The sequence below is a fragment of the Zingiber officinale genome, chromosome 1B (assembly GCF_018446385.1).
Source record: "Zingiber officinale cultivar Zhangliang chromosome 1B, Zo_v1.1, whole genome shotgun sequence".
Classification (NCBI taxonomy): domain Eukaryota; kingdom Viridiplantae; phylum Streptophyta; class Magnoliopsida; order Zingiberales; family Zingiberaceae; genus Zingiber; species Zingiber officinale.
Window position 1 is genome coordinate 78,631,770 of NC_055986.1, and position 13,241 is coordinate 78,645,010.

The following is a 13,241-nucleotide window of genomic DNA, read 5'->3' on the forward strand; positions in this document are numbered from 1 at the left end:
TTCCTCCCTTTCTAATTGATGTAAGCGAATACTTTGGCATTCCCCTTCAACAATTTGTGGCCAATGCCTTTCGTTATCTGTGTTGCCTGTACATGTTGTTTCGTACACTTGACATTCCTCCTACTCCTCAAAATGTTTTCATGTTTTTCTATCCAAAGTTAGCAGAGCCGGGTGTTTTTCTCTTCCAGTCTCGGACCAAGATGGTCCTTTTTGATGATATGTCTTCTTCTCTTAAAGGCTGGAAATCTCGTTTCTTCTTCATAAAGTTTCCTGGACCTATTCCTTGGTCTCATGCTTGGAAATCCTCTTTACCTCCTTTGCCTGATGTTAAGGAGTTTCATCTTCACCCGTCTTTTCCCCTTTATTGTGAAAAGTTGCTATGTCATCGTCTTTCTATTACTAAATGGCTGCGGAGCGATCTTCTATATTTGTTTGGTTTGAGCCCAGTCAGATCTAAGATATGCGGCTCCTTAGGTAAAATTTTATCTCCTTTTCTACCAAATTTTACTAACTAAAATATTTTTCCACCATGTTGCGTAGTGACTGGTTTTTATGCTGCTTTGATTGACGAGGAACTATGTCTAGAAGAGGCCCAACTTCATGCAAAAGAGCAAGAGCTTCTTGCTGCCATTAATCCACCACCTTCAATTGAAGCTTCGGTTCTACCAGTTGAAGCTTCTAGTTCTCAAGTTACTCCTGACGTTCTCGAGATTCTTCCAGCAGGAGTTCCTACTATCACTTTGCCAACTGCTCTTTCATCAGCCACTTCTCCCTCCGTTGCTGAGCTTACATCCCCTGTAAACTCAGAAAAATCTCTTGCTGAAATTGCTCTGGGCAAATGCCCGGGACGCAAACTAACTAGAGTCCCCCCTTCTAAAAGGAGACTCACTCTTCCTACTGAGGAATCGTCCTCAGAAGGTTTTGATTTTGCTGCCCCTTCTTCTAATGAGCCTACTTTGGCTGATTTATATCCTTCCCTTCTTTTTTCTTCCTCTTCTAGCAATACTGCCCCTAGTAGTACTTCTTTTACTTTTCGTTTATCTATTTCAGAATCTGGGTCCTTACCTCCTTCATCCTCTTCTTACTTAGTTTTCGCTCCCCCTTCTATCGCAACTTCCTCCTTTTCTACCACTTCCTCTTCTATCCCTGTTCTTCCTATACTGCTAGGAGGCTCTTTCGCCACTGCTCGAGAGGAAATTCATCCTCTCTTTGGAGAGCTTCCCCCTTCCGAGACAATTGATCAATTCTCACATGAGGAAACCAAAGTATGTTTGCTATTATTTATTTGTTATTTATCCATGACAATTTTATGACCCATTCTTATGTTCGTAGCGGTGGATGGCCAATATGAGTTTAGCTCGCCTAGCGCATAACCTATATCATGAGAACGAGAAGTTGAAACGACAAGTTGCTGAGCTATCTTCTACCACTCTTTCAGAAAAGTCTAAGGAACGATATGAAACCCAACTTGAGAGCCTTCAGTCTCAATTTAAATCAACCACAGACCTTAATACTGAGTTATCTTCCAAATTAGAGAAGCAGATTGCTGAGGCTAACAAACTAAAGTCTGATTACGAGTCCACCTTGGCTGACAAACTCAAAGCTCTGCAGTTGAAGGATGATGAAATAACATCCTTAAATACTTCATTGAATACAGCTAAGACAAAGGCCTCCACCAAAGATGCTGAGTTGAAGTCTTTCCAGTCGGCTCTAGTGGTTTACAAAGCTGGTGAAGACGGTCGCTTCAAGGAGCGGGCCACCACCTTGATCAAATCTACTAAATTCAACAGGCCGATCATAAAGTTTATTTTGGCCGCCTATACCCCCGGAGCTGAAGGAGCAATAAAGCAATTGCTAGAAGAAGGCTTCCTGTCTCGTGATCCTCGTCCTAACTTCTTGAACCGGCGTAAGCTGATTGATAACAGGCCTGCAGACCTATTTCCTCAATTGTCTATAGAATGATCGTTCTACTTTGGTTCTAGTTGTTATAAAACTAACTATGAATTTGTGACCGTTCGGCTCATATACTTTTATCTTTTGTGTTTATGTGTCTAAACTCTTTTCATTCATGGGGCTCTACTACCTTCCTTTTGAATTCATCCTACCATTGTACTTGTCTTTTTCTCGTTCACTTTGTCTTAGCATATCAAATATTGTCCGGCTCATTACTATTACTCGACTATATTCGAATAAGGTCCAACCTATCGTCAATATCAGACGGTCTATCACAACCGATCGATTTACCATTAAGTTTGTAAATATCGTCCGGTGCTTTATACTTGACTAGTTTTCATCCAATTCGGTATAACCGACCGGCGCCAGTCTCGACCGGTTTATTATGACCGATCGATTTACTGTAGCATCGCCAATCTCGACCGATTTACTATAGCATCATCGATCTCGATCGATCTACTATAGCATCATCGATCTCGATCGATCTATTATAACATTCTTCATCTTGACCGGTCTATTATAACCGGTTGACTTACACTTATGTCTACCAATATCATCTGGTGTTTATACTTAACCGGATTACGTCTGATCTAACATAATCATCCAATATGATATAGTCAATTTCATCCGGTCTATTATGTCTGAAAATATCATCCGACGCGTTACCCTTGACTAGTTTTCATCCAATTCGATATAATCGACCGACGTCAATCTCGACCGATTAATTATGACTGGTCGATTTACCACCATATTTATAAATATCGTCCGGTGTTTTATACTAAATCTTGCCCGATCCGGTATGACCACCCGGGTTTATTGTTTTTAATCACCTAGATAATCTTAAACTACCCTATTAACCTCATACACGACCAATTTTCTTCATACCTCTTTGATTCTTTAAGAATCAAGCGCATAAGAGAGAAAAATTGGTCACATTTTCCGAGGAAGATCGCCAAGCTTAATACCTTTTCCGTGGGATTTATCCTTCTTTTTGAATTCGATCCCATCCTTCGATGACATTACCTCTTTATGGAAGTTATGATTCTGGGTATTCTTCCTTATTAGATTCATACTCTTTCTTTCCCTACCCACTTTTATACTTAAGTTCTACACGAACTGTTATTGATCTTATTATTTTATATATCCCTATGCTTTTTGGGGTTTCTCCTTTTTCCAGTTCTTCTTCCCCACCTGTTTAAGGGTTTTTGGGTATAAGGCCCTGAGGGAGAGAAGAAGGTTTAAAATGCTATCTTCTTCTTCCCGACTATTCCTTCCTCTTCCTTTGTTTGCTTCCCTTCTGCTATTCCTCCATGGCCACTCCTTCCCCAGCATGGTTTCTTTCGTGCGCTTCTAGCCTTACCGAGCCAGAGGAGGTGGAGTTATAAGTGAACTATGATTTTCCTTTCTATATAGTTCACCCTACCCCTCAGGATAGTCTGCATCTTCCTCCTTTGGAAGTATATCGATCTTCTAGGCTCAAGCCTTACAAGGCTTCTGATTCCCCCTTCATCCCTTTTTCGCTGATGTTTGATATTCCTCTTAATCAGTTTATTCCTCAGTCTTTTTCTATCCTTGTGAGTTTTGTTGGGGTGTCTAAACTACTAGATTTCCCCTTATCCCCTCGTCTTTTTCACTACTTCTTCATTCCCCGTCAAGTAGACATTAGTGTCTTTAAATTTCAATCTCGCACTAAGGCCCTTTTGTTTAGCAGGATTCCTCCTCAAGAGGAATGGCGTAACAAATTTTTCTTTATGCGTCTCCCTTCTTCTGCTTCTTTTCCTATCGCCTGGATACACAATCTCCCCCCCCCCCGGCTCCTAACACTGATAACTTCCTCACTGATCCCTCTGTCTCTTTTTCCTTATCCAAGCTAAAGGGGGCTAAATTTAGCTTACCGTCCTTGATTGTGGAGGGTTTAATGTTTCCCTTTGGAATAAGTAGCATCGACACTCCCTTGGATGTCTCTTTTGGTATGTCTAAACATTCTAGGCTATGTTTATCAGTTATTTGCTAATTATTTTCTGTAATGACACCCCATTCTTGTGTCTCAATTGATGCTCTCCTACCCGCTTTCATGTTCAAGAATACAACTATGACCAAGTCCTTTTTGAATAAATTTGGAGAACAATTACTGCAAGCTCGTCGAGCTAACCCTACCACCTCTACTTTGGGTTTATTATCTGAGGAAGAACAAACAGTGGAAGCTATTGCTTCTATGGAAGAGGAAGAGAAACAACCTTTTACTACCATACTCAAGAAACCCAGGCTTACTGAGGAAGTTCCCTTTCGTGATACTTTTGGTACTTTTGTGCAGACCCATATTGCTCCTTCACCTATTTCTTTTGAGAGAGGTAAGGCACCAATGCTCTCTACCCACATTATTTCCAATCTTTCTCTTAGAATGATAAGATCGAGTCTGCTTATTCCTTCCTCTTCTACTATTGTTTCAGTTACTTCTGCTCCTCAGATGGCTACTACCACTTCGGCTTCCTCTCAACCTCTTTCCCTGGCCTTACCTCCTTTGGTTTCTGGACCCCGAGCTAGAAGAACACCTTGCAAGAGATCTTCTCTGAGTCCAGGACCATCTGCTATCCATGCTTCAACAACTGAATAAACTTTTATTGCTTTTCCACCTTCCATCCCCTCTAGTTCTTCCTCTGTTATTCCCATTTCTACCACTTCTCCTCTCTCTCTTCCTTCTTCTTCTACCCGGCCTTCCTCACCTTCTGTCCTCCCACCTTTATTTAGACAGGCTGTGGGTCTGCCTTCTCAATTGGGGCAAGCTTTGGACCCTCCCAGTTACGATTTTTTGCAGTTACAAGGCCCATTGGCTAAATCTTGACAGCATAGCCAAGAACTGCTAAGGGGCACTAGCATTTCCAACCGTGTTGACAGTCATAGTCGTCAAGCTATTGCCGTAAGTGTTTTTCATTAAATATTGTTATCGTATCATTATTTCCTGCTAACTGCACTATTATTTCAATTTCGTGCCTCAAGTCTTCATCTAGACCAACTGCTCATTGCTTTGGAAAGGGCAAATGACAAGTTAAAAACTAAAATAGAGGCACTGAAAGCTAATCTTCCTCCTTCCCACACTGAGCTTACTCAGTTACAAGAGAAGATAGCTTTACGGGCTCAACAAATAGAGGCTATGAAAAAGGAACTGTAGCATGAGCGACAGTCATTGAAAAATAAAGAGCTTGAAAGAAAAACCCTAGAGTTGCAAGTGGATCGGTTAAATTCTAGCCGCCAAGTGGAATCTTCTTTAAAAGATAAAGTCATCTTAGATATTTCTCATAAAAACGTTATCTTAGAAAAAGTGGAGAGGCTTCACAATGTCTTTCTTTCATAGCAGACTCAAGATTCAGCCTCAAGAGATTTTGCTATTCTACAAGAGCAAGAACAAAGAAAGGCTCAGGATGCCAAGATATCCTCACTTCAGAAGGAGATAGAGTAGCTTAAATCAGAAAGAGATGCTTTCAAAGCCCAAGCTGCCACATTACAAATCGAATTTCAAAGTTATAAGGAGCAGGAGGAGGATCGATGGGAGGATAGGCGCTTAACCTATCTAAGGTCCCCAGCATTTACCAATGAATATATCTGTCGGGTCATAGGGACTTTAAATCATTCCGTGACTGGAGTTATTCAACAATTGAGGGAAGGTGGTTATCTACCTCGCGAACCTCCCCTTCAATTCATAAATCGTCGCAGACTTAATCATGAATTACCCCAAGACTTGACAGGCGATTTTAAGTAAACATGATTATGTACTCAAAAAGACTTATAAATAAAAGACTTGTAATTAAGTACTTGCAATATTTGTAAAAATTCATACTTACATGTTCTTTTGACCTTCATTATCTAGCTGCTGCTTCTTGAGAATACATACTGTCTTGCTTAAAAGCTTCTCCTGTTGTGGTATCTTAAGGAATTATATGGCTCCGACCAATAAGGCTTCTCTGTAAACCCTTTGATCTCTATTAAGGCTCGACTATATATAAGGAATTTCAAAGACCTCAGTTCTTCCGAGGGATGTGTAATCTCAAGTAACTTTATCTGAAAAGCTCCATAGGATTTATGTATTCTTGGTCGGGCGTACAATCCCGAGTGATTTTAAATAGAGAACTTCATATGATTGTAACTTATGATGGGGAATGTAATTTTGAAAGATGATATATAAAGAATTCCCTCTGAACTTTGAATCTCGGTCAGGAGTGTAATACCGAGTGATCTTTATAAAGAAATCCAGATGACTTTGAATCTGGACCAGGCATATAATCTCGAACAATTTAATGTGAAGAATTTTATCAGTCTTTGAGTTTTCAGTTGGGTGTGCAATCCTGATCGATTTAATATGGAGAATTTCATCAGCCTCTGGCCAAGTGTATGATCCCGACTGATTTAATATGAAGAATCAACCTTTGAGTTTTTGGTCGGGCGTGTAATCCCGATCGATTTAATATGAAGAATCAACCTTTGAGTTTTCTGTCGGGCGTGTAATCCCGATCGATTTAATATGAAGAATTTCATCACCCTCTAGTCGAGTGTATAATCCCGACCGATTTAATATGAAGAATCAACTTTTGAGTTTTCGGTCGGGTGTGTAATCCCGATCGATTTAATATGAAGAATTTTATCACCCTCTGTCGAGCGTATAATCCCGATCGATTTAATATAAAGAATCAATCTTTGAGTTTTCGGTCGGGCGTGTAATCTCGATCGATTTAATATGAAGAATTTCATCAGCCTCTGGTCAAGTGTATGATCCCAACCGATTTAATATGAAGAATCAACCTTTGATTTTTCGATCGGGCGTGTAATCCCGAATAGAGTCCTATGCTCTATCATATTTTGATTAGGTACTCAATCCTGCACGACTTTGTTAATGATAGTTTATAGTCTCCAGTTCCTCCCAGAAAGACCCGTCCGGGTTACTTCAAGAGATTTCCCGATTGACTGTGTTCATGATAGTTTAAAGTCTTCGATTCCTCCCAAGAAGACCCGTCCGGGTTAGTTCAAGAGATTTCCCGATCGACTATGTTTGTGATAGTTTAAAGTCTCCGGTTCCTCCCAAGAAGGCCCGTCCGGGTTACTTCAAGAGGTTTCCCAATCGACTATATTTGTGATAGTTTAAAATCTCTGGTTCCTCCCAAGAAGACCCGTCCGGGTTACTTCAAGAGATTTCCCGATCGACTGTGTTCATGATAGTTTAAAGTCTTCGGTTCCTCCCAAGAAGACCCATCTGGGTTACTTCAAGAGATTTCCCGATCGACTATGTTTGTGATAGTTTAAAGTCTCTGGTTCCTCCCGAGAAGGCCTGCCTAGGTTACTTCAAGAGATTTCCCGATCGACTATGTTTGTGATAGTTTAAAGTCTCTGGTTGCTCCCAAGAAGACCCGTCTGGGTTACTTCAAGAGATTTCCCGATCGACTGTGTTTGTGATAGTTTAAAGTCTCCAGTTCCTCCCAAGAAAGCCCTTCTGGGTTACTTCAAGAGATTTCCCAATCGACTATATTTGTGATAGTTTAAAGTCTCTGGTTCCTCCCAAGAAGGCCCGTCTGGGTTACTTCAAGAGATTTCCCGTCGACTATGTTTGTGATAGTTTAAAGTCTCTGGTTCCTCCCAAGAAGACTCGTCCGAGTTACTTCAAGAGATTTCCCGATCGACTGTGTTTGTGATAGTTTAAAGTCTCTAGTTCCTTCCAAGAAGACCCGTCCAAGTTACTTCAAGAGATTTCCCGATCGATTATGTTTGTGATAGTTTAAAGTCTCCGGTTCCTCCCAAGAAGACCCGTCCGGGTTACTTCAAGAGATTTCTCGATCGATTATGTTTGTGATAGTTTAAAGTCTCCGGTTCCTCCCATGAAGACCCGTCCGGGTTACTTCAATAGATTTCTCGATCGACTATGCCTTTGAGTGAAATTGCAAATGCTTTCACTAACCTCGTGATGGTTTAATGTCTTCTAGATTCCTTAAGAAAAACTAATTGATCACTCCTTAAAGTACCCAATCGACGGCCACTTGAGCAGAAAAAACATTTGCCCGGTAATTACCACGCCGCTTAAACTACGATTATTTTTCGAGCAATATTTGGCCTGCATTGAATTTACCAAATGAAGTACATAAATTATGAGCATACTTGTTATTTGTTCGCAGGGCCAAACGGAGGGGAATTGCTTAGAGTAAACTTGATTTGTTCTTTTGATAGCGCTGAATTGCACATGATTGGATGATTGAAATACACTGAAGAGGTGTTAGTCCACTCGTTCTGGGATATCTGTATTTCTCGAGCGATATAAGCCTATTAAGTTCGGTAGGGATGTAAATGAATTTCACTCCAGGAGCGCCCGAGAACTCTCCCTTCTATGTCTTAGAGATAATATGAGCCTGATGCCAGTTTTTCTACCACCTTGTAGGGTCCTTCCCATTCTGGTGCTAATTTGTTAACATCCCCAGCAGGCTTGACACGCTTGCATACTAGATCCCCTGCTTGAAAGAATCTTGGGATGTCTCTTTTGTTATAATTCTGCCTCATTCGCTATTGGTATGATATAAGACGAGTTGTAGCTTTGTCTTGAATTTCTTCTATCAAATCTAGCTCCATAAGTCGTCTGCCTTCATTATCCTCGTCATATAGTTGTCTTCTATCAGATTCTATTCCCACCTCAATAGGAATTACAGCTTCTCCTCCATAAACTAGTTGGAAGGGAGTAATCCCGGTAGCTTCTCGGGGTGTAGTGCGATATGCCCAAAGAACACTGGGCAATTCATCTACTCAGCTACCTCCAACATGATCCAGTTTGATTTTTAAACCTCTTATAATCTCTCTGTTGGTTACTTCTGCTTGACCATTACTCTGTGGATATGCCACAGAGGTGAATGCTTGCATAATACCATAGCTTTTACACCAATCTAAGATTCTGTCTCCTTGAAACTGCCTTTCATTGCCAGAGACTAATTTATAAGGAATAACGAATCTGCAAACAATATTTTTCCACAAGAATTTAATAACGACATCTTCAGTAATTCGGGCAAGTGGTTCTGCTTCTACCCATTAAGAGAAATAGTCTACCGCTACTAATAAAAACCTTCTTTGTGCAGTTGTCATAGGAAATGGACAAACTATATCCATGCCCCATTGATTAAAGGGGAAGAAAACTATAGAGGTTCTCAATAATTGTGTCGGATGATGTGGAATATTCTGATGTTTCTGGCAAGAAATGCAGGCTTTACACATTTAGCAGCATCTTCACGCAAAGTAGGCCAGAAATATCCCGCTAATAAAATTCTGCGAACTAAGGATCTTCCTCCTATATGACTACCACATGAGCCCTGATGAACCTCTTGCAAAATAAATTGTATATCTTCTGTTCCGACACATTTAAGTAGAGGTCTAGAGAAAGCCCTTTTATATAAGTGTTCCCCTATCATAGTGTATTGGGAAGCTCTCTTCTTAAATATTCTTACCTGTTCCGCATCAATCGGAAGAATGCCTTGCTGTAAATATAATATGATTGGTGCTCTCCAATCATCTTGTATCTCTATTTCAGCTTGTCTCTCGATACAAGATACTAACAATGTCTGTTCGACTAGCCTATCCAGGCTCCATGGTGTTATAGAAGAGGCCAATTTAGCTAATTCATCCGCTACTTGATTCTCAGATCGAGGAATCTTTTGTATATTTACTTCTTGAAACTGAGCTTTTAACTTATCAAATGCCTCAGCATATAACCTGAGTCTATCATTATTGATTTCAATGTTACCTGATAATTGTTGGGCTGCCAACTGAGAGTCAGAATAGATATAAACCTTGGCTACTCCTACATGCCGAGCGGCTTGTAACCATGCTATCAGTGCTTCATATTCTGCTTCATTATTAGTGGCCCTATAATTTAGCCCGACAGAAAGTTGAAGCTTATCTTTCCTTGGAGATATAAGGAGAATACCAATTCCACTGCCTTGTCTAGTTGAAGATCCATCCACATACACTTTCCAAGTACTCTATTCTTCGGGACCTTGAACCTCTATGATGAAATCTGCCAGAGCTTGTGCTTTGATGGTTGAGCGAGATTGGTATTGTATGTCATACTCACTAAGTTCAGTCGTCTATTTGATCAACCGACCAGATGCCTCTGGGTTGAGCAACACCCACTCGAGAGTACTGTTGGTCAACACAATAATCGCATGTGCTAAAAAATATGAACGCAACCTCCGAGCGGTTAACACTAATGCGTAAGCCAACTTTTCGAGTGTAGTATATCTACACTCGGCTCCTTTTAATAAATGGCTGGAAAAATATATAGGTTATTGCTCTTTCCCTTCCTGTCTAACTAACACTGAGCCTACAACATTCTCATTGGCCGACAGATACACCCATAAAGTTTCTCCTACTACGGGTTTAGCCAATACAGGAAAGGTGGACAAGTAGTCTTTCAATTCCTGGAAAGTTTTGTCAAATTCTTCATCCCATTGAAATTTGTTAGCCTTCTGGAGTATTTTAAAAAAATGAAAGCTACGATCGGCCAACCTTGAGATGAATCTAGACAAGGCAGTGATTCGATCGGTGAGTCTTTAGGCTTCCCTCATGTTGCGTGGTGGCTCCATGCTTTGAAGTGCTTTGACCTTGCTCGAGTTGCCCTCTATTCCCGTTCGGACACCAAATACCCCAGGAACTTTCCACCCTTTGCTCCAAACAAACATTTGTCCGGGTTTAATTTGAGTCCATATTGCCTCAACGTTCTGCAAGTCTCCTCTACATCCCTACAGAGATCAGTAGCCTGAAGAGACTTAATTAAAATAGCATCAACATATACTTCCATATTTCTTCCAATCTATTTCTGGAAGACCTTGTTCATAAGCCTTTGATAAGTCGCTCCTGCATTTTTTAGTCCAAACGACATAACATTATAACAATAAGTACCTTCAAATGTTATAAAACTGACATTCTCTTGATCTTCCTTAGTGAGAGGAACCTGATGATAGTCTTGATAGGCGTCCAGCATAGAAATATATCTACACCCAGTTGTAGAATCCACTAACTGATCGATCCAAGGTAATGGATAATAATCCTTTGGGCAAACCTTGTTAAGATCACGGAAATCAATAAATACCCGCCATTTGTTTCCTGGTTTAGAGACCAGGACAACATTAGCCAACCAACTGGGGAACTGCACCTCCCTGATGTAACCGGCTTTCATCAATTTATCCACTTCTCCCTTGATGATCTGATTTTGCTCAATACTAAAATTCCTCTTTCTCTGCATGACAGGTCGAGCATCTGGGAAGACATGTAAAGAATGCTCCATTATTGAAGGAGCAACACCCGTGACTTCTTTAGGCGTCCAAGAGAAGACATCATTATTTCTCTCCAAACATTGGACCAGTTCAATTTTCAACGTAGGATCAAGATCGGCCACGACGTAGGTAATAGCTTCCGGTCGACCGGTCTGTATCTGGATCTCTTCCTTCTCCTCGTAAACCAGGACAGGTGGCCTTTCTTGAATAGCATTAACCTCCATTTTTTGCATTTCCGGGCAGCATTGGCCTCAGTCCTAACTATCTCCACATAGCATTTTTGAGTCGTCTTCTGATCACCCCTTACTTCCCCGACCTAGTCCTCAACAGGAAATTTGATTTTTTGGCAAAAAGTAGAAACGACCGCCCTAAACTCATTTAGGGCCGGTCGACCCAATATCACATTATAGGTGGATGGGGCATCCACCACCATGAAGTAAGGTCTTCTCGTCCTCATTAGGGGCTCCTCTCCTAAAGATATGGCCAACTTTATTTGACCCAGCGGTTGTACTTCGTTACGAGTGAATCCGTATAGAGGAGTCACCATCTATTGGAGTTCGCTTGGGTCAATCTGCAGTTGATCAAAAGCCTTTTAAAAAATAATATTTACAAAACTACCAGTGTCTATGAAGGTGCGAGAAATAGTATAATTGTCTATCACATCCTTAATTATTAATGCATCATCATGGGGTATTTCTACCCCTTCAAGATCTTTGTGCCCGAAACTGATTTCTGGCACTGCTGCTCTTTCCATGCTGCATCCTACAGCATGGATCTCGAGTCTTCGTGCGTGTACTTTTCTGGCCCTGTTAGAATCTCCATCAGTGGGCCCGCCCGTGATCATATTAATGTTGCCACGGGCGGCATTGCTTCTATTTTCTTCCTGTCGGGCGGTCATGGCCTCAGGCTAAGTCTTCTCAAGCACCTGAGTTGTACCGACCGGGACTGGTAATACACCTTATTGAGGCTCGACCGGGCGATATTCTAATTTGAGTGGGCTTTGTTGCCTAGGATATTGTTGCTGATAATAGTTTTGCCTCTGATATAGATCCCTATTTGCTTTCCTATTTCTTAGAACAAAGCAGTCTTCTGTATGATGACTGTTGGTCTTGTGATAAGTGCACTATCTTCTTGGTGCTTCTTGTTGCATCTCCACATGCTGTACCACTTGTGGGTGATATTCTGGATGACGATAGGGCGGAGGGATTACTCGAGGTCCCCTTGGGGGAGGAACTGGAGCGGGAGCCTTCTCCTTAACAGGAGCAGAAGAAGAAGTAATATCTTCTTTTCTACGTGCAGCCTGAGCTTCTTTAATAATGAATTCAGCAGCACGCTTAATTAATGAGTCAAAATTGGCAGGAGGATTTCTCACCAAATCTTTAAAGAAATCATTATCATTCAAGCCCTAAGAGAAAGCACTTACTAATATTTCGATGGTAGCTTTGGGTACATCAATGGCTACCTGGTTGAATCTTTTGATGTAGGCTCTAATGGCCTCTTTGGGTCCCTATTTAGTTGAGAATAAGCTCCAGGGTGTTTTATGATACCTCTTGTTGCTGGAAAAATGATGTAAGAAAACCTTCTTGAAATCTTTAAATTTTCGAATAGAATTTTTCGGTAATCTTTTAAACCACCGTTGAGCAGCTCCTCCAAGTGTTGTAAGGAACATCCGGCACTTCACTCCATCAGAAACTACTGTAATAATGCTACATTCTCAAATTTTAATAGATGATCCTCTGGATTTGTGGTCCCAGTGTATTCGCCGATCTGAAGATTCTGATACCGCTTAGGAAGTGGATCATCTAACACACTTTGAGAAAATGGAGAGATAATTCTTTCTAGTGAGCTATCACTAGCTACCATCATCTTAGCTTTGTGCTTCTCTTTATCTGGTGCCTCGCCAGAGGATTCTTGAAAGACAGCTCTCCATCCTCCTTGCTCTAAAGGAGTACGAAGAAAGGCTCGAGGGCGCCGGGTCGGAGAAGCAGTGGCTGG

General features: G+C 41.1%; 1 protein-coding gene across 1 annotated transcript; it reads left to right on the top strand.

The window, feature by feature from the left end:
• Positions 1-403: 403 nt before the first annotated feature.
• LOC122039057 (uncharacterized serine-rich protein C215.13-like) lies at positions 404-1,962 on the top strand. The gene is made up of 3 exons (XM_042599072.1): positions 404-446; positions 541-1,265; positions 1,333-1,962. Exons 1-3 carry the CDS (start codon positions 404-406, stop codon positions 1,960-1,962), a joined length of 1,398 nt encoding a protein of 465 aa, XP_042455006.1.
• Positions 1,963-13,241: the final 11,279 nt, after the last annotated feature.